Here is a 23,900-nt window from a genome sequence, read left to right on the forward strand (position 1 = left end):
AAATGGGGGATGCAGCACTGCCCAGTATGGGTTGCCAGCAGCCGAGCCGTGCTGAGTGGCCCCTGAGTCACTGTGTCCCTGACTGGGAGAGGCTGCAAGCTCCCCATGAACCCAAATCTGCTCTGGAGGGATGGATCCGCTCATGCCTGTTCAGCTGCCAGCACTGTGGGAATGGGCTTCTGCTGCATGCTTCCTCATCTCTCTCTGCCCACCATGGGCATCATGGCACCTGCATACATCTCCTTGGATTTCTCCATTCCCCTCACCCTGGAAGTGTTTCATGCTTTTCTCCTGGGAAAAGGGCTGCCCTCATGAGCCAGCACTATGCCATACTCTAGGCATTTGACACATGGGGGGTTTTGGTTTGGTTTTTGTCTTGGTTAAGTGACTATAGAAGTTATAAAAGAGGTAAAATGGCTAAAGTGGGGACAGACACATCTTCCAAACCCAGGTCTAGCTACGGAAACCACTTCACACAGTTCACCTCTTTCCTCTGTCTGGTTGCAAGACATCTATCACAGGCCATCAGTTTCCTTTTGGTCAGGCTGTCAGGAGCCGTGGTACCTCCTGGGCCGAGAACCACAAGGTGTTCAAGGAACCTCTGGTAGCTTACCAGGGCAAGCCTTTTTGACATGAAGTTGCTGTCAGCAGTCTGCTTGGCAGGAGAGAAAATATAGCTCCGAAGGAAAGAAGGACACCAACGCACTTCCTTTCCTCCCTCTGAATCTTAATTTTTGTGCCAAAGAAGGAGGCGAATGCCCTTTCCTCTGCTTGGAGCATTTCTTCCTCCCAAGGAGGCGTTGGTTCCTACTTTGGTGCAGAAGGACCTCTAGTGCCCCTTCCTAGCTCTAGCTCGGCGTTTCTTGATCTCCAGACCTTCCTATGAGCTGTGGAAGCAGAGAAGGTTCCCTTAACGTGTGTAGAGAGCTGGCTGGGCAAGACAAGGCTGGGTTGCTCCTCCCTGGGGATATTTAGTCAATTACTGTATACCCCAAGTTCACCTTGCTTTGCCTCTGTGGCTCCTACCCATCATTTTCATTTCACCTCAGGAGCCTCTGTGTGTGTTTTTTGTGCACCACAGGCTGCTCCATTCAAATGTATGACACTAAATGCTTCTGGTGTCTCAGTAACGAATTTTCAGTAATATTTCAGTGAATGCCAATATAAATCTGTCGATTCATGTTGTGCTTCTTGAGACTTGAGTGCCCCACCAAAATCTATGCTTAGTATTCAGCAGCATGAAATTTTCTGAGGTGGATTGAATTTAATTCGTCAGTGGAAGCTATCAGGAATACAACAAAAATGCATTTACATTTTGATCCATTTAATCATTCACATGGGTATCCCTTAGTTCACCATCAAGATGGTCCTTGCATGCAGCACTCCAGTGACTGGGGGTGGGGGGGAGGTGGGGCTGGGTGGTCTCTCCTGGGGTAGGGAGGGGGCTTCCAGGGCCTTTGGGGGGGGGGTGGTGGTGGTGGAATTAGCAGACGATAGGAGAGATTATGTGAGAATGGAAGCAGATGGATTTTAGATGCTGCTGTCATGGAATCATAGAATGGTTTGGGTTGAAAAGGACCTTAAGATCATCTAGTTCCAACCCCCCTGTCATGGGGAGAGATGCCTTGCACTAGACCATGTCGCCCAAGGCTCTGTCCAACCTGGCCTTGAACACTGCCAGGGATGGAGCATTCACAACTTCCTTGGGCAACCCATTCCAGTGCCTCACCACCCTCACTGTAAAGAACTTCTGCCTTATATCCAACCTGAACTTCCGCTGTTTAAGTTTAAACCAGTTGCCCCTTGTCCTACCACTACAGTCCCTGATGAAGAGTCCCTCTCCAGCATCCTTGTAGGCCCCCTTCAGATACTGGAAGGCTGCTGTGAGGTCTCCACGCAGCCTTCTCTTCTCCAGGCTGAACAGCCCCAATGTTCTCAGCCATACATTTCCAAGCCGGGCATTTCGCCTGCTCTTGCCTTCACCCAGCCGAAGCAGCAGTACTGGGAGCAACGGGGTGCGTTTCTGAGCTTACAGAAAGCTGTAAGAGGGACACAGGCGGCTGAATAACAAAGTCAAACGGGTGCCTTTTCCGCATGGAACACACCGGCACCCTTCTGCCCGTTTCCCCTATCCCCCTATCTCCGGTCACCAGAGGGCCGGGAGCTCCGTGGAGCCCGGTCGGAGTTTCTCAGCTCCAGACTTTGAGATGCCGCGGATGCGGGGCCGAGCCCCTCCTCCCGCTGCCGCAGCACCCGTCCAGTTTCGGTTCCCGTTTCCCCGCCGGGGCGGGGCGTTCCTGGCTTTGTGCCGGTGCTGCCCCGGCGCTGCCGAGCTGTTGGGCGGGCGGCGAGCGGGGGATGGCGGAGGGACGGCGGCAGCGGCGGCGGGGCCAGGGGAGCGGCCCCCCGCAGAGCACGGCAGGTACCGGCCGGCGGGAGCGGTCGGGGGGCGGTGGGAGCGGTGGGGTGCCCCCCGGCTGGAAGTGCCTGAGGGTGTCCCAGGGAGCTGCAGACGGGAGGCGAGGGAGAGGGAGACCGAGCTGGGGAAGGGGCATGAGTTTTCCTCTCTGGGTGCATGTTGGGATTAAGGTGGGGAGGTGTGAGAAGGGTGGACGCCAGAGGTGTGAGGTATACCCAGGGGAGGCTCTGATGATGACCACCTTTCACGCTTGGGCATCCTGGGTCTCAGACACTTTCGCTGCCACAGGGCTACACGCGAGTGACTGAGCAGACCTGGGGCCTCATGGTCAGGGAAGCACCTGCAGCCCCTCAGCTGTAGACCAGAGGGTACTTCTTTCTGCTGTAGATGGGCAACGTGTGAGTTTTCCATCGTCGCTTCTCGAGTGTCTTGTAAAACCTCTGACTTTAAGGCATGCCATCCCAAGGCTGTGACAAACTTGGGTCAGTCAGATACCTTAGGAAGTGCTTTATCTCCCTGGGACACTCCTCAGCTGTGCAGAAGCAACAGCTGGTGAGGCTGGTGTGACAGCAGCCTAAAAGAGGGAGAAGTGTCTTTTAGTGATAGCCAGGAGAGCCCTCTGACATGAAACCAAGCAGCGGGTAGGACACTGAAACCCCAGGAGGTCTGAGAAAAGAAGTCATACACACTTGTCTCACTTTTTGCTGAGGAGCAGAAGCTCATGGTGAAAGCAGGAGCATACAGAGATGTTGGGAGGGGGCCAAGATGGTTAAGGTGTCTGCTGCCTTAGCGTGACCATCGTACCTGTCTGTATTTGTTCTGCAGAGCACGTGTGGATGCAGAGGAAGGAGAAGGTGCAATGCTCAAACCATGATGCAACACATAGGCTTGTTCTCTCCCCTGATGGGAAGCTTTCTGAGCACTGGGCTGCAGCTTCAGCTGGCTGCTCTAAGACAAGGTAAGAAGCTTTCACAGGGTGGAGGTATGGATGGGAACAGTCAGAAAATGTGGTTTGCTTTTCCTAGAGGTAACATCGAAGAACTGAGGCCTGTTGTAGAGAGGGAACACATTACATTCCTATTACCCCAAACTCTATCTTCTTTTTTAACCCAGCAAGAAGTGCACTGATTTTGAGGATAATACCAGGATTTGAGCTGCTTGGGATGTACAAGAGATAAGTTTATCTGTAACTTAATGGTAGCGCATACCAGAGTAATGCAGATGACTTGCAGACTACACATGGCTTGGGAAAACGGGGGTTGAAGGACCCAAGCACGCCTGAACCTTGCCACCTTCTGATTAAGCTGTGTGGGTAAGCACCATCTAAAACAGGCAGGGCAGCTCGCTGTGGGATTTTCTGTTAGCTTGCCCAGGGCTGAGCCTGATTCTCTTCCAGCTTCCCATGGTGCAAACCACAATCAAATCAGTTAGCCTTGCTGCAGGAGGATAGCGTAAGAGCAGGGTGAATCAACTTACAGGTGACCTTTATTTTTCCATGTAATTCACACTAAATCTGCTAAGACTTGATGAGCGTAGAACCTTCTTCCTTAACTTTGTCTCATGATACAGCATCTATCTATTTCCTTTTCTTATAGGCTGGTGAAGGAACTAGACAACCATGACATTGTTCAAATAGTGTGTGGGGACCAGCATGCCATGGCTCTAACCAGAGGTAGTGTCTTTCAAGCACACTTTTCCTCCAAACGGGAGTCACACTATGGCAGGCTTGCTCTCAGAAAGGGAGTGTTTGAACTACTCCAGTAGCTGGTGACACCATTACAGAGTAATGAGCAGTGGGCAGGGGACACGAGATGTGCTGGCTGCCAGCACTGCTCTTTCCTCCCAGCACACAAGGACCTGCAGTTCTGTCTCTCTCCAGTTCCCAAGCACTACCCCTCTGCAGAGGTGTGCTGTGGAGAGCAGACATGGCCATCCCACTCTGCAGTCACCAGACCTGGTAATTCTTAAGTTAGAGCCCCTCTCGGGTTGGGAACTTCTTGCAAGTATGGTGGTAACACCTGGCCTTTATTCTTGCTGTGCCGAGTCACACGGGCAGCATGGGACTGCCCCAAAGGGGTCAGAAGCAAACAGGGAGATTTGGCCACAGATGATGGTCTCACCTCAGAGCTACGTCCCTAGAAACAGCACTGATTTTCACTCCCACTCCCAAGGTGCAAACACTGAAGGGAAGCAGCAAGGCTGAGCTGGTTTCTTTTGTTGTGTGTGTGTGAAGGAGGTGAGCTCTTCACGTGGGGCCAGAACACCCATGGACAGCTTGGAGTGGGGAGCCAAGCCATGCTCACCCCCCAACCACAGCTGGTGGAAAGACTAAAGGGCATCCCACTCGCTCAGATTGCTGCTGGAGGAGCTCACAGTGCTGCCGTGTCACTCTCTGGAGCTGTGTACTCCTGGGGTAAGAACGATTTTGGCCAACTGGGACTCGGAGACATGCAAGGTAAGGACTGCAGCCACAGGAGGGGTTCCTCAGGACTGTCAAGCCCCTCTGGAGAAGCAATGGACAGCAAAGCCTTTTGAAGAAAGTATATCTGGATAAGTTCTTTGTTTCCTGACCAGGAAAGGCAATCAGGGACAAGGGATTTAGGGGCTGTATTTCTACAAGATAACTTCCAATTTAATAATTTTATGTGGCCAGCTGGACAGTGTGGGCTCTTAAAGCAATATGTCTCAGGTCTCTTTCCACTCCAACTCTCTCTCCAGGTAGTCTTGCATGAAATAAACTAATTTTATACCTCTTTGCCTTCTTTAATTCTCTCTAAACACACGGTGAGAGAAGAATTAAAATCATCCGTTGTCTGCAAACCTAGAAAGCTAGAGCAAAGTTGCTCTAGCCGGACAGAAGTTGACGTCAGCGGGAGCTGAATGAGTCCACACCCTTGAGAGTCAGATATTTTGACGTACTTTTTGGCAAGCAGATGTGAAAGCGCTGCATTTTGTTACATATCAAATGTAAATGAAAATACTATGAAAAATGCAGAACATTGTGAGAAAGAGTGTGTTACAGTGGAGGGTAGAAAACAACCCAAAACCAAGTGGTAAATACATGAATTGCTGTAAGAAAGGACTGAAAAGCGCTAAACCCCCCTATTTTCTAAATCTTTCTTTGTGCTGAGATCCCCCCAGTACTCTTTCACTTTATCAGTGCTATCTTCTTTCCAGATAGGGACTGCCCATCATACGTCAGAGCATTAGAGCACTGGAAGGCTGTATTTATCTCGTGTGGGGCAGATCATACTGCAGTTCTCTCCAAGGTGAGTCTGAAGCCAGCGTCTGAGACCTCACCCTGCAAGAAAAGATACACTGGTAAAAGCACAGACAAATTAGGATGGCATTTAAGAATTAGGATAGCAATGGCATTTAGCAATTAGGATAGCAGGCACTCGGACCTGCTTCCATCCGAGTCTGAAGATGATCCCCAGGGGATGCTAACTAAGCTATTGGGGAAAACTGGCCTTTTCTCAGATTCCCCTCACCTGCATGCAAACATGATGAATGGGACTCCTGGCGCAAAGAGGTGCAGTTCAACCTCAGTGCTTTTTGAAAATACTCTCTTTTTTATAACATATTGGGAACTTCAGAACATGTGAACAGTAGCTAATTCACTAGGGTTTACTCATACAAATAAAATTCTTCAGCAACAGGGAGCTATTCTTGGGAATTAGATTGCTTTTCTCAGGAGTTAAATGATTTGGACATTACAGTGTATGATTAGGCTTGATGTGAAGTGAACTTTACCATATAGTATACTACGTCTTACTGATTCTCACTGTTGGTGGTGAGCATTTGAATGCCATTAATAACATAGTGATCCTGTTGTTCCTTCATCTTGTGTTGGTTGTTTCTTCATCTTCAAGGAGGGGCTGGTGTGCACCTTTGGAGCAGGAGGGGCTGGCCAGCTTGGTCACAACTCCACCCGGAATGAACTCACGCCTCGTGTGGTGGCCGAGCTGTGGGGAGCAAGAGTTTCGCAGGTTGCCTGTGGAAGGTGGGCAAGTACCAATAATATGCCTTCTAAGGTCAAGGTCTTAGAGGAATCACTGAAGGGAAGTGGGGAGGGAGTCACCAGGATGTTCAAATCCCTATGTCCCAGCAGGTCAGCACTGTCAGAATACTGTCCACTTTTCAAGAGTAAGCAACCCTCCTGCCACCACCCCAGTGAAAGCAGAACCCTCAGCTCATGCAGAGGGACAGAGCTGCAAAAGCCACTAGAATCTCTTGGGTTTTTTCTCTTTTAAGAAACAAAGGGTGTACTGGGTCCCAAAGGGCGAAAGACTGTCGAAAGACTCTCAAAATCCTGCATTGGGAAAGTCACCAAATTCTCATCCACTTTGACAAACTGGGGGTCCTTAGAAAGAACCGAAGAGTGGTGATAATTATCCAATTTCATTCTGCCTTTCTGGAATTAGGCCAGAAAAAGTCTCCTCTCAACTTCCCTGGGCTTTGTATCAGGCTCAGCAGCATGGAAGGTGTGCCTTCGAAAACAGAAGGGCATGAAGCTAGCAATGCATAACACTTTATTTTTGTATCTGAAACAAGAGTAAATCACAAACATTAGCAGATAGTATAGGAAATTCGAGTCCATATGTTTCTTTATTGCTGAATGTTTATGTAAGGAAGTGTCCTAAGACTTTAGTTAAAGGGATTCTATACCTGGACTGTCAGGACTTTGAAAGAAAAGCCTCAGCTATCCAGTATGAAAACGTACCTGTAAATTTTATTCTAACTAGCCCAGTGGTTTTAGCTTATTATGACCATTTTTCTTTTTCTAAACAGACAGCACACCCTGGTCTATGTTCCCTCCTTGGACAAAGTCTATTCGTTTGGTTCTGGTGAAGACGGGCAGCTGGAAGATGAGACAGAGCCTAACCAGTTGATACCACTTCCCATCAAGATACCAGCGAATACTGGACAATCCTGTCAGAGTAATAATGATTATGGATGTGTACAATCTATGTTGGTTTCTTCCAGGGAGATGTTTGCTTTCTTGATTTCATGTCTATGCTGAGAGGCTTAACATTATGCCTCATGCTTGCCTGGTCATCCCAACAGACTCTACGATGGGTAGTTCCATTTGCTGCTTGATTTACCATCACGGGTAATGGTCACATAGAATCAACTTTTAGACAGACACCTACTATCTGAGTGTTTTTTTACTGTTCCTCATCTGTGCACTGAAATCCCTGATGATAATGACTGTCTCTTCAAAAGTTCCTTTGAGAATATTTTTATTCTTTCACAGGAAAAAGAACATCACAAAAGGTGATTGAAATTACTGCAGGAGGAAACCAAAGTATTGTCCTTTACAAGGAGGACCAGGTATTCGATCATGGTTTCTAACTTTACCATTGTTCACATTACTGCCAGAAACATTTGGATTTTCCGTCCTGCTTTTAGCACTCCAACTTCATATATGTCTCAGGCAGTTCTTTCCATGCTTATCCAGAAACTAACTTGTATTGCAATTGTATATCTGTAGTATATAGTATATACTATATATTATATATTATACATTACATTATATATTATATATAACATATATAATATATTATATATTATGTATTATGTATTATATATTATATATATTATATATTATATATTATTTATTATATGTTACATACATTATGTTCTGTGTTGAATGTATCTTGATCATGCTGGATGACCATTAATTTGTCCAAACTTAGGCTGAAATCTTCTTGTAATGATTGGATTCAAAAAAAGAATCCCATCTGCTAGACCTGTAATCTTGTCAATATTTCCATGCATTTCACACAGAGCACCCATTTGGATGGAATTGCCACTCTGAAGGATAAAGAAGTGGATGCATGGATTTCTAATTCCAGTTCGCAACACTGGGAAAGTATAAAAAAGTAGGTCAGAAGCCTGGTGTCGATTTTGTTTTGTTTTGTTTTTTCCCTAATACATGATTTTCTCTAAAAATTTTTATTCTTTGGAGACTGTTGTAGGAACTGATGTTCAAGAATTTAGCTGAGACAAAATCTCGTACTGCACTTCTTATCTAGGATTTGCACAGGAAAAATAGATGTTGATAAGGAACAGCCCTTCAATAACTCTTTTTCAGGAACAGAGCAGACTTAGTGCCTGGCTTCAGAAGCCTGTCCTGCAGACAGAGAATGGTTAAGTTCATGCAGAAAATGGTTAAGTTCATGAAGAACAGACAAGCTAAATCAGTGAAAGATTTGGTCTGCAGACCAAGGCCTTGTGCAAAAATTGTAATCCAGAGTACCCTAACTGGAATGTTTTGTGTGTGTCAGCATTTCAAATTAGTGATCCCATTTTCGAAAGCAGTAAGTATATATTACTGTGGGAAGCCTTACACTTATGGCTGAGAATTATGATTATGTAGTCTTTCTTTCAGATCTTATGTGGGAGGTATTTTCTTTGGACAAGTCTGGCTCCAGCTGCTGATGTTGAGCATTTAAAAATCTTGAATCTTTGGATCTAAAGTATTTCCCTGACCACTCTTGGTATGGTTTGGATCATATGGAAAGTGGTTGTTGAGAGGGTGAGAGAGAGGGTTCATTCCAGATCTCAGTAGGAAGGGCCTGACAGCAAATCGCTTGATAAAATTGCTGCTTTAATAAGAATAGAACCAGGAATACGGGTAATACAGAGTAAATCTAGCATCTCTCCAGACACTGGGAACCCAGCTTTCATGCAGCAGCAAATGCATACCCTGATGGATTTTCCCCCAGCATGCTACAAAGATCTTGTCTGTGGAGGGGTTCCTCTTCCTTCCCATGCTGCAGTGCCTTTTATTTTGCATAGCAAACAAAAATAGATAATGTCCTAACCTGTCAGGAAAAGATAGCCCCATCATAACACCTGTCAGCATGCAAGGCTGGTGAGGGGCCCTTGAGCAGGTTCCCTTACAAGGCCCAGGACAGCGGAGGTGACTTGCTGAAGATCACTAACTGATGTCTTCTGCAGTGCTGTCTAAGAAAAGTGGCGCTAAGAAAAGTTCTATGTGGTCAGGTGCAGACACACTCGTACACACGTTTCTTGTTCTTTCAGAATTAAAAACCTGAAGGGATTGACTTTGGTTTGTTTTCCACTATCAGGAATATCAGCGTGATCTTTTCATCTGAGGCTTGCATCAATGGAAGCTTCCTGGAGAAAAGGTAGCGTGCACGGACTTAGATATAACAGAACATATTGGCTGCATGTAAACTGACCAGAAAGTGTTATTTTAGGCCATGTACGTAGAGAAGATCAGTCGTATCTGAATTTGCAAGAAGCAAGTCTGTATTTTTTAAAGCCAAAGCTAAAATTAAGGGGTTTATCCCCCCAGTCCTATTGAAATTTGTTACAGAAGCTAACATTCTAGTGAGATGATGATAATACCTTTAGGCTATATTACAGCTCCCAAAGGATCCATAATAGCTCTTTCTGTCACTCAAGTGCAAGTCATTTTGGGGTGAAAGACAAGAAGCCTACCATTAATAGTGCACAGCACCACAAGACAGGAAGGACAGAATATTAATCAGGTCACACCAGAGTGAGAGTATCTTCTTAGAACAGATGAAATTACACGTACTGGATTTGGGACTGAACTTTCCAAGTATTTTCTGATGCTGGGATGCTTCACTATTCAGTCAGTAACAAAAAACAGCTTCTCACATCATTTGGTGTTCCCTTTTTTCCTTTGTGATAGAGACAAACATTTCAAAACTTCCAAAGAAGTCTCAGGTGTAGACATGTCACAAGTGAAATGCTTTTATGAGAAGATCAGAAAGAAGCGAAACGTCTTCCAGAAGGTAAGGATTTGGGATAAGGATTCTCACCATGCAGAGCTCTGGATTTGTGCATGAAACTTGGGAATTTCATGCCAAACTAATTCAGAGATGATTTTGGCAAAACATTATCAGATTTTTAACCCTTCTTTCTTTTGTTTTTGTTTCTTTCCTCTGAAGGTGCAAAAGGAGATTGAGAAGTTACTGCCATCGTTGTCTTCCTCTCCCATCTCACCTGAAAATTTCAGAGTCTACTTGATCTTGCCTTTCCTTCTGCAGGGAGAGAACGACAGCTCTTACCGTTCTCTCCGGCTTCTAGCACAAGCCATCACAAAGCTCCAGTCAAAGGACCTGCAAACTCTTGGTAAGATTTTATGATGATAGATTGAATGATTTAAATGCCTGGTTATTTTCAGATGAGGAGCAAGAGTAAGTATCGCTGATGTAATTTGTTCCAGAGTTCAGCCTGAAAGAAATGCTTTTGGTAGAAGCAGAAACATGGGGACTATGCAACAAGACACATGAAAAAAACCCCAAAACCCTCAGTATGAGGTTTACTAATTTTTGTAGTGCAAAATTAAGCACTTTTTTTTGTTTAGTTCATTTGATAAAAAGAGAAAATGCAGCTTCATCCAAAAATTGCAGTTATTCACGTTTACCTCTTACGGATACTTCACTAGCTGTTTCCTTTACAGAATGCCTGTGGTCAAATCTAGAAACATCATTTTTAAAGGAGCTGGTCATTCTATATCAGAGGGTTTCCCAGAAAAACCTATCTCAGTTTATAATAGAACTCATATATGACCAAAGAGACCCCTTCAGTCTGCGCCCACATGAAACAGTGACTCTGCAAATACTGCAGATTCTTTACCAGGTAAGAAGGTGTTTGGGTCCTGATTAGATGAGTATCAGTACAAGTTAGAATATTTTAATCCTTTTTACTTGTTGAATTTTCTGGGTTTCCTTCTTACAAAGGGAAGATGGGGCCTCGTCATTTGACATTGCTTCAGGAATCTCTTTGGCTCTACAACGTCATAGCTTTGAAGGAATCCTGCTCTTGAGTCATGCCTCTGTAGAAATTAAGAGCTTCAAGTATGCGATAGCCGCTGGCGGGAGGGGATGCTTTCAGTGGTGTGAGAGTGGTGTGCATGCATTGGTGCGTACAGAGCTATGGATGTGGTGTCCATTATGTAGCATGCCCATTCTCCTTTCTGCTGGTGAGATCCCTCACCCCAGTAACTTCTCACAGCATTTAAAAGGCAACCCACCTGCCTGGCACATCGTTGCTGCCACAACAATGCTGTGTGATGCTTTAAAAGCCTGTTACCTGAGAGATTTTCTGGGACAGTAGAATTAGATCATCTTTAGCTGCATTCAAACAGTGAGAAGAAAGGGGGCAGCAACTGTATTCTTATTGACAAAAATCCTTTCTCCTGCTGAGATGTTCAAAGTTTAGGAAAGTCAAGAGCTCAAGCATGCACTTCATAGAATCATAGAGTACCAGGTTGGAAGGGATCTCAAGGATCATCTAGTCTAGGTCAATGCTTTTCCAAGAAAGGTTGGACCAGCTATCCCAGCACCCTGTCCAGCTGAATCTTAAAAGTGTCCAGTGTTGGGGAATCCGCCACTTCCCTGGGGAGATTATTCCAATGGCTGATTGTTCTCACTGTGAAAATTTTCCTCTTGTGCCCGGCTGGAATCTCCCCAGCAGTAACTTGTGCCCATTATCCCTCCTCTTCTCCATGTGACTCCCTGCAAAAAGGGAGTCTCCATCTTTGTAGCCACCCTTTAAATACTGCCACATGGTGATGTGAGAGAGAGTCGTTAGATTTTGTTCAGAATTTAATATCCTTTTGACTGAGAATGCAGATTTGGGCCTCAAAATTTAGACTCTTGTATCTGTATTTATACAGATGAATAAACTCTAAAGTGCTGCAGGCCTACTTCTCTGTAAGTGGTTGCATCATTTGGAACTTTACGTGTTCACTGTCCCCCACCACACTGTGTCTTTGCCAGGCAACAAGTCTGAATGTGAATAGGGAACTTCAGATTGTCCTGCAACATGAAGGACGCTCAAAGTGAAACATACCTTTCCTGATGGAGCCCTGTTAAGGGATCTTCATTGTAAATGAAAATTGCCTTCCTGCTAGTTTATGGCTTTCTGAGACGACTTACTGTTGAGCACTGCGCTTCTCGTAGCACTTCTATCCTTCCACTTCTGTGCAGGGTCTCAGAGCTCTTTCTGCAAGAAAAGCCCTGTTACTCCTCAGTCCTGTCCTGCCACACAGACTCATAGCTCACTTGATCTGCTGATGCCCCTTTTCATATTGTGTGTATCAATGCAGGTGAACTCCAGAACTGGCTTGAGAGTACAAGAAAACAACTTCTATGTGCCTGAAGTGAAACCGATTATCATAATGTTTTGGTCCTTTAATATGAAAAACGTAAGTATAAAATCTTGCCAGCAGTGCAAACCACTTTTTTCTGTTTTATTTAAATTAGCTGATATATCACAGGAAGCAGCAAGAAATGGAAACGTGGATAGTAAGGGCTTCGTAGGCAAAAAATGCACTTTTCTGGCAATCTGGCTGGAATTCGCAGGGCAACTGCCTCATTCTTTCAGAAGCTTTCATTTGCTAATTACCAACTTCGTACCAATTAACCAGAACAGAGGAGGAGGTTTGAGAAACAGTATAAAATCAAAAGCCACATAGGACATTACTTGAAGTCGCTGCCTTATCACAGTGGAGGTGTAACACTTTGAGTTAGATTATTTTGTATACCAGTTTCTACTTTTGGTATTACGGATTATAAATCCAACAGTTTTTAACAATGTACCATAACATGAGTATCCAGGACATTTTTACTGCCTGTTTTGGTTTAGCTGAATTATGAAAGATGCTATTAAAATCATTGTTTTATTCTTGGGGCACTGTAACACAAGTGTCTGCCTGTAGGGACAGTCCAGGTGCTCCTCTGTCAAGGTTTCCCACTCACAGAAGCACTTGGAAGCTGCTTTCAGAAAGTGTGCTGCTGTTGGTATAGTGTTTGTGTACACAACAGAGATACGGGAGTTGACCAGGGTACAGACTGACATATCCTTTTCTTTCTTCCTTTTCATTTCAGATGGCCCTATGGAAGCTGACGGAATATCCATGCATCTTTGACATGCAAGACAAGATTAATGTTCATTCTGCAGAATGCAATGCTCTGTCCAGTGTCTCTACAGATGTAAGTGTTGGCATTTTTTTTACAATTTAGAAGAAATAAACACATTGATACACTGCTAACAGACTGTTACTTCAATCTTCAGACACACATAATAGCAATGGGCAATGAAGAGTGGTTTTTTCCAGTCAGAAGACAATGCCTTCTGCAAGACATATGGACCCATTTAAATCGTGCAACAACCCAGCAATTCAGGAAGATCTTAAAGGTAAGAGACCAAACTGTATTATTTGTTAGCTCTAAATATGTTGCTGCAGGATTCTTTGGTTTTCAGTGTTACTGAAATATTGGTAGAAGGATTTCAGTATTCGCTGAGCATACAACAAAACAACTACTCATCACATTATCATAGAACATGTTCCACGAGGGACATAGAGTAAATCTGGAGGGCAGTATCAGACATACTGATTCCAGGTAGCCATCAAGCTCTGTTGGTGTAAGTAAAATGCAAGTGGCAGTGCTATTTACTGTGAGGTTGCTTTGAGGTAACGTAATAGGATTGCTCAGGAAACAGGTAATTGGCAAAGTCTGTTACTATTACTTTAAAGGCCAGTTTGCTGTATGTGAAAAGCCTGGTGGATGGGGAGCCAACCTTAGAGGCCAGCAAATGACACAACCACAGAAGCCATTTCTTTCATGGAGATGCTGCCTGAAAGGAAAGGGAGGAGGGTGCCAGTCAGAGAGATGAAAAGCTGAGTATAATGCTGCTGTTCTCCATGTGGCTTTAGTCTGTCATTTCCATGCAAACCCAAAGGTCCTGGCAGCTGTGTTTTCTTCAGGCACTGCAGTGCTAGCCCTGAGGAGGGAAAAGAGCACCTGCCCCAGGGCAGAGCTCAGCGCAGGGACCATGTGAGTGTCAGTCACTAGCACAAGGGCCATCAGTCTGGCACACCTCTGCAGCAGAAACTGCCAACCTCACTGCCCTGTTACCCACTTCTGGTTCTTTCCAAGTGAGCCTTCTCGCCAGCCAGAGCTGTCAAAGCTTTTCCTTCCTGTACGCTTAGGAGAAGATTCACAACAGCTTCTGGAGCTACCTTTCCTTTCCACTTCATCATTATTTGAGCTGAAGGAGGCATTTATTTACAGAGGCGATAAGGCTTGTGCCCTGTGCTGCCTTCTAGACCTAGAGTTTCTCTCCACTGATTGTACAAGGAGCTCCAACAAAGTGCTGCACTTAGTTGGAGTCAGCCTTTGAATACACCTCTTGCCTTTCATGCTGTGCATCACAGCATTATTTGGCCAGAAGCAGCCTGATCAATTTGACTGCACTATTAGTAGCCTACCAAGAGACACTGAGGTCTGCAGTATTTACAACTGGGTGCTGCATTTCAGGATTTTTCAGCAGGAAAGGGCATTAATGCATTTGTGTTGCAGTTATAAACCAACCCCTGCAAAACATCAAAAAGCAAGCTTTGGAACAGATTATCGTAGCATTAACCTGTCCCCTTCACAGCTGCATCCTGTTAAGACAATTTTGTAGGGCAGTAATGAGAACTTTGCACATGACACTCTCAGTGTGGTCTGTCACTCTGTTCTCTAGTGTTACTGCAAATGAAAACAGGAAAGGTTGGAGTATTGAACAGATCTTCTGTTCTCTCTCTGCTGAGGAAGAGATAGTGCTAAAGGGAAAGATATCCCATGTACCTAAAAAGCATTTGTAGCTGCTCACTTGGTTTCCAAATCTTGGGCTCGGCTGGAATATTTTCCTCTGACCTTTCATGAGATGCCTCCTTGACGAAGAGGACCCAGCCTGGCTATAAAACTTGGGCACTCAGACATATTTAACAAGTAGTACAGGGACATACATCTCCTAAGCAGATATGCTGGAGGCCACTTTAAGAAAACCCCCCAAATGCACAAGTACATCTTTTCTGTGGCACTGTCCTTTCCCCATCTTTTTCTTAAGAAAAAAGTAAAAATAAGCAGCTACTGGAGATACAGTGTATCGCCCACATAAATCTTCTCATTTAACTCAAATTATGTTATTAAACATCAGCCCAATTTATGTTACTCTGACAGTGACACAAATATATTTCAATACACGCATCAGTTCAAAACGGAACCAGCACTTGTAATTCAGAGAGAGAAGATTCATACTGCTGCTCATTATCATTGTTTATTATTTAAGATATTTCAGTCAGGGTACAGTTCTTCCTCATAAAAACGATCACTACCTAGAAGATTTTCATTAGTGCCACCACAAATGCACAACACTTGATGGGATACACTAGAAGGAGTTAGTACTTCTTGTTATTCTTTCTCTTTATCTGCCTTGGAGTAATTAAATAATAGGCTGCTGCAGAGGACTTCATAGTTCCAGAGAGTACTAGGAAAATTATGACAGTCACTAGTGCCAGAAGGGGACTCTCTCAAACCAACTGCAATACCAGATGAGATTAAATGAACTGCGTCACTTTACAGAAGCCCAGGAGTTAGCAAATGCATTGCACTAGTTGTGCCTGAAAAGCTTAATCCCCATCCAGGTCCACAGGTGGAAGAACACATAAACTGGTATCGTAATAGGAAGGAGGAGACTATAGAAACATAAGCTGCTTGTGCTGGTGCAGCCCTGTGGGAAGGTCTCATCTATGCTGGCCGAGTAAAACAAGCCTGCTAGGGACAGGAGGGGCACCAGCACGGTCAGCGTGGGCAGAGAGGGGAGCATGCCTCCTCCGGCCATCAGCCCCACTTCACTGCAGTGGCTGCGGGTCCTCACGCCTGCTTCGAGTCCTCAGCGGGGGGCTTCTTCCGAATCATCCTGGCAGCCTCTGGGATCATGTTGGGGATGCCGTCAATGATGGGGTACGCAATGCCCAGCTCCTCGTTAATGAGCTCGTTGGTAGCTTCTTCGTACCTGGCCAGGCAAGTCAGGGGGAAACGAGAACAACAGGAGTGAATAACCTGGGTTTACCCCTTTGGCATCCCCTCTCGCTCGACTCGGGGCGGCAGCAGGCCAAGGGCGGGCAGCGAGAGCGCGACCCGGGTTTCCCTTTCCTTTTCCCTTTCCCTTCCTTTCCTCTCACCTCAGCGGCCGCTTGGAGAGCGGGCACACCAGGAAGCTCAGCAGCGACGGCTCCAGCGGCTGCGGCCGCGCTGAGCCCTGGCCGTGGCCCTGCTCCGGGTCCGGCTGCTGTCCGTGCCCGCCGCTCGCAGCGCGGCCACCCGCTGCCGCCCGCCGCAGCACCGCCGCCGCGCCGCGCCCTCCGCCGCGCAGCATGGCCGCTCCCCGGGCCGCGCCGCTTCCGGTGCGCCGGCAGCCGGCCCGGCTGCGCTGGGGGCGGGCACAGGCGTTCCGCGCACCCCCGTGCCGTTCTCCGCGGCGCGATGGGTGTCTCGGTGCCCGCAGGTGTCGTTCGCCGGCGAGCAGGGCGTGGACGAAGGCGGGCTGTCGCAGGAGCTCTTCAGCGTGGCCGTCAGGACTCTCTGCCAGCCCATCACCGGGGCTTTCCGCCGCGTCGCCTCCGGCCTCATGTGGCTGCCCAGCCAGGTGAGGGGCCGGCGCGGGGGGTGAGGGGAGCCTGCTCCCGGGAAGGGGCAGTCACGGCTTCCTTTGTGTGCTTGTGTTTAAGCAGGCGTCGGGCGGTGAGGACGCGTTGTTCCGGATCGGGACGCTGTGCGGGATGGCGCTGTATAACGGGTGCATAGCGCCCTTCTCCTTCCCCCGCGCTCTCTACAGAAAGCTGCTGGGCCTGGCGCCCACTCTGGAGGACCTCGAGGAGCTGCTGCCAGACGTGGGCCGGTACGGGCCGGGGCGGCCCCAGCGCTTGCGGGGAACCGCAGCCCAGGCGGGTCTCCCAGCTTGGGCGTGCGCACGGAGGTGCCCCGGGCCGTAGTCAGGGTGCCCGTGGCAGCTGCTTTTGGTGTTGGCACAGGTTTCCAAGGTGCTCCTTGTCCTGGGCATGGATATTGCTGTCAAACAGAGGCTGGCGTTGCCAAGATAAAAAGCCAGTCCCCATGGCTTAGAAGGGGTCAGGTTCCTGCTTCGTGTGAATACATAGTTCACACCACTTTGAGCTGTAGTTGCAACTTGGAAAGAACTAAGCACCCCATTACTAATGTTGGATTTTTCTCTGACTTGGTAATTATTCCGTAGTGTTGCTGTGCGCCAGCACGGTATTACCACATGCTGCAGTTGTACCAAATCTGAGGACCTGCATGCAGGGTTTCCACGTGCTGGGAAATGAGATCTCAGGCAGATACAGCGGGGAGAGGTGTTGCTGACACCAACATAAAGCTTCTAGGCCCCTGAAGTCCAGCTTCCCACAGGAGTGCTGTGAACAGCTGAGAAGATGAGGACCCCATCCCACAAGCCAGTGACTGTGTTGAGGTCAAAAATGTCCTCAGGGGACAGAAATATCAAGTGGCCTGCAATACTTAGAGAGGTGATGCAGCCCAAAACAGTTCTCCCAGATCATACCGCTGGTCCACACTTAATTCCTCACTAGGTGATATCTGGAAGAATAAGGCTGTGGTCCAAGCCCACTTCCCACTGAACTTTGTGTAAAGTTATCTCCACAGGGCATGAGGATGGACTTGCTTGACATGCTTGGCAGTGAAGGCATTTGCCCTTAGCTCCTGGCAGCAGTGGGACATGAGTGTATAGATCAGTTTAGGGCCATATATGAAGGGTCTGTGTGAGTATAGATGTTCTGTATGTGTCTGCATTTAAATACCACTCAGTGGAATTTGAAAGTGCATTGAATGGTCACATTTCTTCTCTCTTTTTTTCCCCTTTGTTTTTTGAAAGGAGTCTTCAAGGAATTTTGCATGAAGAATGCGATCATGTCCTTGAGAGCCTGGACATGAACTTCACGGTAGGACATTATTGTGCCATTCAGACATGCCATGCATGTACTTGGGCATGACAGGGTCCGCTGCAAATGACACAACTTGCCTGCAAACTGCCAACTAACAAGAGTGCTGTGTCAGGCCCTGCAGAAAGAAAGAGTGATAGATATAGCACACGTGTCTGTCATATATAGATATAGCACCTAATGTTTTCATTTATTTGTGTAGATAATGGAAGAAGGAGGTTCCACAGGTGTTGTTGAACTTAAAAAAAATGGTGCCAACATCCCTGTCACTATGGATAACAGGTTGGTTTCCTTTTTCTTACCCTGTTGTCTTGTTATGAGCGTATAAAATACCATATCTATACCCATGCCCATATACTCTTAGAAAATATTGAATGTCAGCATTGTGCCATTGGTCTTGGTCCGGTGGGTTGTATGCTTTTGGTTCTTGCTGTACGGGCTGCATATGTGCCAGATATTGGCAGTTAGTGCAAGCAGTGGATAAGAGGGGGATCCTTGGACATCCTGGCACCTGTACGTACAGAGGTGCCTGGCCTTATCAGGGAAATTCCTAACAAATGTATAAAATACCCCTGAACAACATTTTTCAGGAAATACAGACTGCTTGTCTGGGAAATCCAGCTGTAGGTACACCTCTGTAACGTTTTTTTTAATGAGCAAAGTGTTTTCTGTTTAGTTACGTATATGGAACGTGTTTTGTATGTAACAGAAAAGGAGCAACCTGTCAATAATGTATTGTGTCAGTATGAACCTCAGCACAGGGGGCAGAGAGAAGGTCTCTCGCCTGGGTGATGCACATGATCTGAGGACCCATCTGAGGTATGCATGAAAGGTCTGTTTATGAAGCTTGAAGTATAGTGTTTACACTGAGTTGATTGTACATGTGCAAAGTCACTAAACGAATCCCCATCACAGAGAGAAGAGTGGAACTGTACTGATTAGCAGATGTGCAAATATCTATTTTTATTTCAGGGTAATTCTTGGCCGTTCACTGGGAGTTTTGCTGAATTTACACCATTTAGGTCTGCTAGATTCCATCTCAATAGTGAAGTGTCTGATAGGATTTCACTGGAGTGTTCACATGAAGTACAAAGAGTCTGATCAAAATGAATCCATGGTGGCCAGCAATCTCTTTTATTTGTGATGATCCTCCCAGCTTATCCAGTGAATAAAAAATTGGCAGTGATGACCTCTTTCAGTAAAGACTAAGTCTTTTCAGTAGAGCAGGTCATACAGAATAAAGGAATAAGGAATAAAGTTCTCTATAATTCTCCTTTTAAAAGCACACCTATTGCATTGCTTGTTTGATTCAAAATATCTTTGCAGGAAAGAATTTGTTGACTTGTACGTGAATTATGTGTTAAATGAATCGATACAGAAGCCATTTGAGGCCTTCATGCAAGGGTTTTTAAGAGGCTGCCCAGGTAGAAAGTGGAAGATGTTTCTCCCTGTGGAGCTCCAGACTGTTCTCCAGGGACACACAAAATATGACTGGCATCTGCTGGAAAAGGTACTGGGTACAAGCAGAGTATACTTGTGTTATATCTATTGAGCATAAATTCCTCCTGACCTGCTCTTCTATTGAGTGCATAGGCCATAAACAGAAAAACAGAAGCTCAAGGGACTTTCTCTTTGTTTGATTCTTGTCATTGTTTCGAGTCTGTTTCTAATCCTAAATCAGGAACAAGAATAAAGGAGACTAAAAATCAAGTTGTAGCTCAAGGATTGTCATATGAATCTTTGAAAAACAAATGAACAAGTTGATTCCAGAGGTTAAGAGGATTTGAGTATCTGCAAACAGAGTTATGAAATTTATTGGGTAAACTTGTTGCTTTAAATAAAAATAGAACTAGTGAGGATTAATGGGCTTGTTTTGGTTTTATCTCTTCAACAGAGCGTGATGTATGGACGGTATAAAAGTTTAGATAAAACCATCAGGAATTTTTGGATTGTGTTTCACAAACTCCCAGAAGAAAAAAAGAAAATGTTTCTTGGTAATATATCAGGCATTTTGAACTTTTACTAGCCTTTTTCTCCCCACCACGATATGCATTTTAGATGCTTGCACATGAAAACTACTATAGTTCCAAACAGCTTTTTGACATTTTCCCCACCCGCTGCCACATTTCCTAGTGAAAGCCACAAAGAAGTGACAAAAAGAATTGCACAGATACAGCTCTGACCTCCTCACATCCGCTGGGGCTTGCCTGAGTGCATCTGACCACTTTGAACCTTGCAATTACTTTATCCCTTACTTTTGTGGTTATCATCAAGTTGTTGGTCAGAGGCCTCAGCTTGTGTGAGCAGCCTGTGTTGACGTAAGCAGTTTAGCTTTCTCAAGGGATTGCAGAAGCTAGCTCATCCTTTTTGAATGTAGAAGGTCAAGCCTAGCCTGGCCTTTCTCATGCACAAAATCTATGTAAGTAGAAGAGAAATTCTACGTAAGTATGAATTGGCAAGAGGTGCAAATTCAACAAAACAGGTAATTAGCTTATGGAAATAGCCATATTTTAACACTAATTTTCCCTCATGGTTTTCATCCTGTGATAATATTATCTTGGTGGGGGTTGTTCTGTTGTGTTTTTAATTTGCTAACTTGTTTTTGTTTTTTCCCTTCCTTCAGTTTTTCTGACAGGATCTGATCGAATCTCTGCCTATGAACTGGAGCATTTTAAGTTTTGTATTGTAGATCCTCAAGCAGAAAATCCAGATGAGCTCCATCTTGTTGCCAATACCTGCCACCACATTTTGTTCCTCCCCAGATACAGCAGTAAAAGAATACTCAAGAAGAAGTTGCTCTATGCCATAGAGCATAATGAAAGTTTTGGCTTGTCCTAACTCTTGGTCAGGAGCGCTTTAAAGCAAAAATAAGAAAACAAGCCTTTTTTTCACTTGTCATATTTTTCTCTTAATAATCCCAATTTACTGGTTTCTACCTTGTCTTATTTTTACTGCACTTGAGTGCATGTATTCACTGAGATTTTGTATTGATTACAAAAATGAGCTTAGACCAGATACTTGATTGTTAGATTATAAAGTTAGGAAAGAAGAATCCTATTTAACACACTTCCAGGAACCAAGCTAATAACCACATATATTTACATATACATGCATCTGGTTTGCGCTGTGCTGATCTTGTTTCATTGGTAAACTTTGAGCAGCAGGGATTCTGTGGTTTGTACATTACCAAACATACAGCCAGTACATGCTAAGCAGTTGTCATTGCAGGAGGAACCTAGGGTAAAGTTTTAATCTCTGTTAGTGAAGGATTCTTTTGGGGAGCAAATAATACTGGGGAGACGTGTTCCTGTAAACTGTGAATTGAAGGAGAGCACCTGGATATGGCCTTTGACTTGTTTGAAAGAAGTTCTTAGGATGAGAATTTATCATTCCTAGACTTTGTCAAAAGCTGTATTTGTAAAGCATTAATGGACTTGTTATTTAGTGTTATAACACTGTGATATTTGTCATGTTTCTTTATATCTTCTAATGAAATGTTTGGCAATTAAAATTTTAGGCTTGCAGAACAGCTCTGTCTACAGAACCCTGTGGACATGAGGCTTGTAGGGCTGTTGGAAGCTCCTTGTTAAAATAATGCATAGCACTGGCAGGGGGTTGGAACTATATGGTCTTAAGGTCCTTTCCAACCATAACAATTCTATGATTCTATGATATTGACAATGTCAGGCAGGATGCAGAGACAGGAGGTGTATTTTTTATTTGTGTAAAAATATGTATGTAGAGAAGGATGACAATAATTTTTCAGCAGTCTTCTCTTGCCTTTGGTGTGTTAAATGTGTCGGTGGACATACATACATAAAGAAAACTTTTACTGTGTGAATTAAATGATGATTGATTAAATTTCCATGCCTGTAGTTGTGTTCTTCTTTAGTTAGGCAGCTGCTTATGCGTGACAGTGTATCTGTTTTCTATCTTCGTTGATATGAAGAAGCCATTCACAAGAGGAGTCAAAGGCTGATGCAGATGTGTTTCAAAGAGATGCATTGCATAGGCTGAACAAGTCAAGGTCTTCCACATTTGGTGCAGAATATGCTTTAGATTAATGTAAAAATTGAAAGTGAGAAAAAGAGCAATTTTAATCTCTTGTTCTGTCTTCACTTCGTGTTGGGTATCACATGCAGGTGCTCTTCGACCAGGGAGGCTGCCTCTTTGAAATGCCAGTAGATGATATAAACCTTTTTTGGAAGTGACTGTTAGGATAGTGTTTCCAGCTCAGTTAAAAGGACATTGTTACATATTAAGAAAAAGAAAGCTTCCTTTTAAGTTACAGTGTAGTAAAGCACTCACCTCAGGCACCAGGAAAGCAGGTGGCACGGCAGTGGTGACAGGAAGAGGGCAAATAGTGCCTCAGAGGATGCCAGCTGCCAGCCAAGGGGAGTGAGGGATGTGGCCCATGCAGAGCTACCCCTTGTCCCCCTCGCCAGCCTGTGGCAGACAGGACACCACAGGGATGCCTGTATCCTCTAGGAAAGGTGCCACCCTGCTGCAGTATTTCTGTGGGAAGAGGGAACTGGCAGAAGCCCAAGCTGTTGTCTCCATTGAGCTGGCGGGTCCCCATCCCACACCTGGCTGATGCCACACTGTCACAGCTTTCTGTCGTGGCAGCTTAGCTTCACCAGCCTGCTCCTGGCTCCTTGTTTCCTTTTTTATGTTCTTCTAAGCCTCCGTTAGGGCTTAGAAATCCGGAGTGCTCTTCTGTGCTGTGCAAGTGCACAGAAGATGTATCCTGCTTGGATTTCAACCCACTAGAGATTAAGTGATAATAGGTTTATTTAGAGTGCGGAGGAATTTCCTTCTCATCACTTATGACGCAACATCACATGGGAGATTAAAGCCCAGTGTAACTTTCAAGGCTATTTTTAATTTGCCCTCAAATAAGCCCTGCTTTTATTTCAAAGTATATTGAACCTGCTGCAGGAATTGGTTTTAGACCATTTGTCTGACCTCAATGTGACCTGTAGAGAAGCGCAAGCGCCTGACAGAGTAGCTGATGTGACCAGGATGGATCTGAGGTGGCCATGGTGAAAAGCTCTGAGAGCAGGCAAGACTGACAAGGCATAGAGCATCGCTACCTCTGTACAGCCCTGCTAGAAGGTCTGTGCCATGGCCCACTGGAGCAGAGGGCTACCAATGGCACCTAGTGAAGGAATCTGAAGGAAAACACCTACTAGAAGAAGGTTCACGGGGCAGGTGGAAGCTGCCACCCTGTCTTCCTTTGTGGAGATAACTCCAGTGAATAGTAAGTCGTATTACCACAACATTCACATGTTTGCCCACGTGGTTGTCGACACTGGACTGCTGTTCAGCTGCTTGAGGAGAGAAGAGGGGTGCTTTGGAAATCAGGATGAGCTGCAGATTTTGGCATCTTTGGGTATCTTCAGACCTGTTCTCTGCATAATCTAACCCACCAAGGAAATGGTGGGATACGTGTTCTTCTGGTGAAGGTTCAGCCTCACCATGGGCCCACTTAGGGCAACCCTTGGCCAGCGGAGAGACGTGGACTGCAACGTTATGCCTCCTGACCAGCCCCAGGCAAGGAAGACTCATGGTGCAATGAAATGAAGAAATCCTCAGTGACAGAGACCTTCAAAACGGAGAAATCCTCAGTGGTAGAGGCCTCCAGAGGGAGCTGTGCACAGCGTGCAGGGG

The 23,900-nt window shown here is 45.5% G+C and overlaps 3 protein-coding genes across 6 annotated transcripts; 1 reads left to right on the top strand and 2 right to left on the bottom strand.

Moving 5' to 3' along the window:
* The first annotated feature begins 2,344 nt into the window (after nt 1–2,344).
* LOC115610779 (probable E3 ubiquitin-protein ligase HERC4) lies at nt 2,345–22,095 on the top strand. Of its 4 annotated transcripts, none has more exons than XM_030492775.1 (23): nt 2,345–2,422; nt 3,245–3,377; nt 4,015–4,091; nt 4,653–4,874; nt 5,597–5,688; nt 6,292–6,422; nt 7,211–7,359; nt 7,677–7,753; nt 8,210–8,304; nt 9,517–9,576; nt 10,110–10,212; nt 10,369–10,552; nt 10,884–11,062; nt 12,534–12,632; nt 13,315–13,419; nt 13,502–13,624; nt 16,763–16,903; nt 16,989–17,155; nt 18,164–18,230; nt 18,433–18,512; nt 19,557–19,740; nt 20,125–20,224; nt 20,854–22,095. In XM_030492775.1, the coding sequence occupies exons 1-23, from the start codon at nt 2,359–2,361 to the stop codon at nt 21,066–21,068; spliced, it is 2,847 nt and encodes a 948-aa protein (XP_030348635.1). In that variant the 5' UTR covers nt 2,345–2,358; the 3' UTR covers nt 21,069–22,095. The 4 variants fall into 4 exon arrangements, with proteins under 4 accessions (XP_030348635.1, XP_030348636.1, XP_030348638.1 ...); XM_030492776.1 differs by having other exon boundaries at nt 4,653–4,832; XM_030492778.1 differs by lacking the exon at nt 20,125–20,224.
* On the bottom strand, nt 15,511–17,103 carry PYURF (PIGY upstream reading frame). Its single transcript, XM_030492780.1, has 2 exons — nt 16,440–17,103; nt 15,511–16,270 (listed from the first exon to the last, which is right to left on the bottom strand). The coding sequence occupies exons 1-2, from the start codon at nt 16,631–16,633 to the stop codon at nt 16,129–16,131; spliced, it is 336 nt and encodes a 111-aa protein (XP_030348640.1). The 5' UTR covers nt 16,634–17,103; the 3' UTR covers nt 15,511–16,128.
* PIGY (phosphatidylinositol glycan anchor biosynthesis class Y) lies at nt 15,514–16,120 on the bottom strand. The gene has a single exon (XM_030492781.1). The coding sequence runs from the start codon at nt 16,094–16,096 to the stop codon at nt 15,866–15,868; it is 231 nt and encodes a 76-aa protein (XP_030348641.1). The 5' UTR covers nt 16,097–16,120; the 3' UTR covers nt 15,514–15,865.
* Nucleotides 22,096–23,900: the final 1,805 nt, after the last annotated feature.

Source organism: Strigops habroptila, chromosome 7, assembly GCF_004027225.2.
Source record: "Strigops habroptila isolate Jane chromosome 7, bStrHab1.2.pri, whole genome shotgun sequence".
NCBI lineage: Eukaryota > Metazoa > Chordata > Aves > Psittaciformes > Psittacidae > Strigops > Strigops habroptila.

Excerpts from the sequence above, each read along its gene's own strand:
- LOC115610779 (XM_030492775.1), top strand. The coding sequence starts at position 2,359 with ATGGCGGAGGGACGGCGGCAGCGGCGGCGGGGCCAGGGGAGCGGCCCC. Across the intron at positions 5,689-6,291 it reads ATACTGCAGTTCTCTCCAAG|GAGGGGCTGGTGTGCACCTT; the intron begins GTGAGTCTGAAG and ends TTCATCTTCAAG. Across the intron at positions 13,420-13,501 it reads TGTCCAGTGTCTCTACAGAT|ACACACATAATAGCAATGGG; the intron begins GTAAGTGTTGGC and ends TTCAATCTTCAG.
- PIGY (XM_030492781.1), bottom strand. The coding sequence starts at position 16,096 with ATGGCCGGAGGAGGCATGCTCCCCTCTCTGCCCACGCTGACCGTGCTG.
- PYURF (XM_030492780.1), bottom strand. The coding sequence starts at position 16,633 with ATGCTGCGCGGCGGAGGGCGCGGCGCGGCGGCGGTGCTGCGGCGGGCG. Across the intron at positions 16,271-16,439 it reads CTCTCCAAGCGGCCGCTGAG|GTACGAAGAAGCTACCAACG; the intron begins GTGAGAGGAAAG and ends TTGCCTGGCCAG.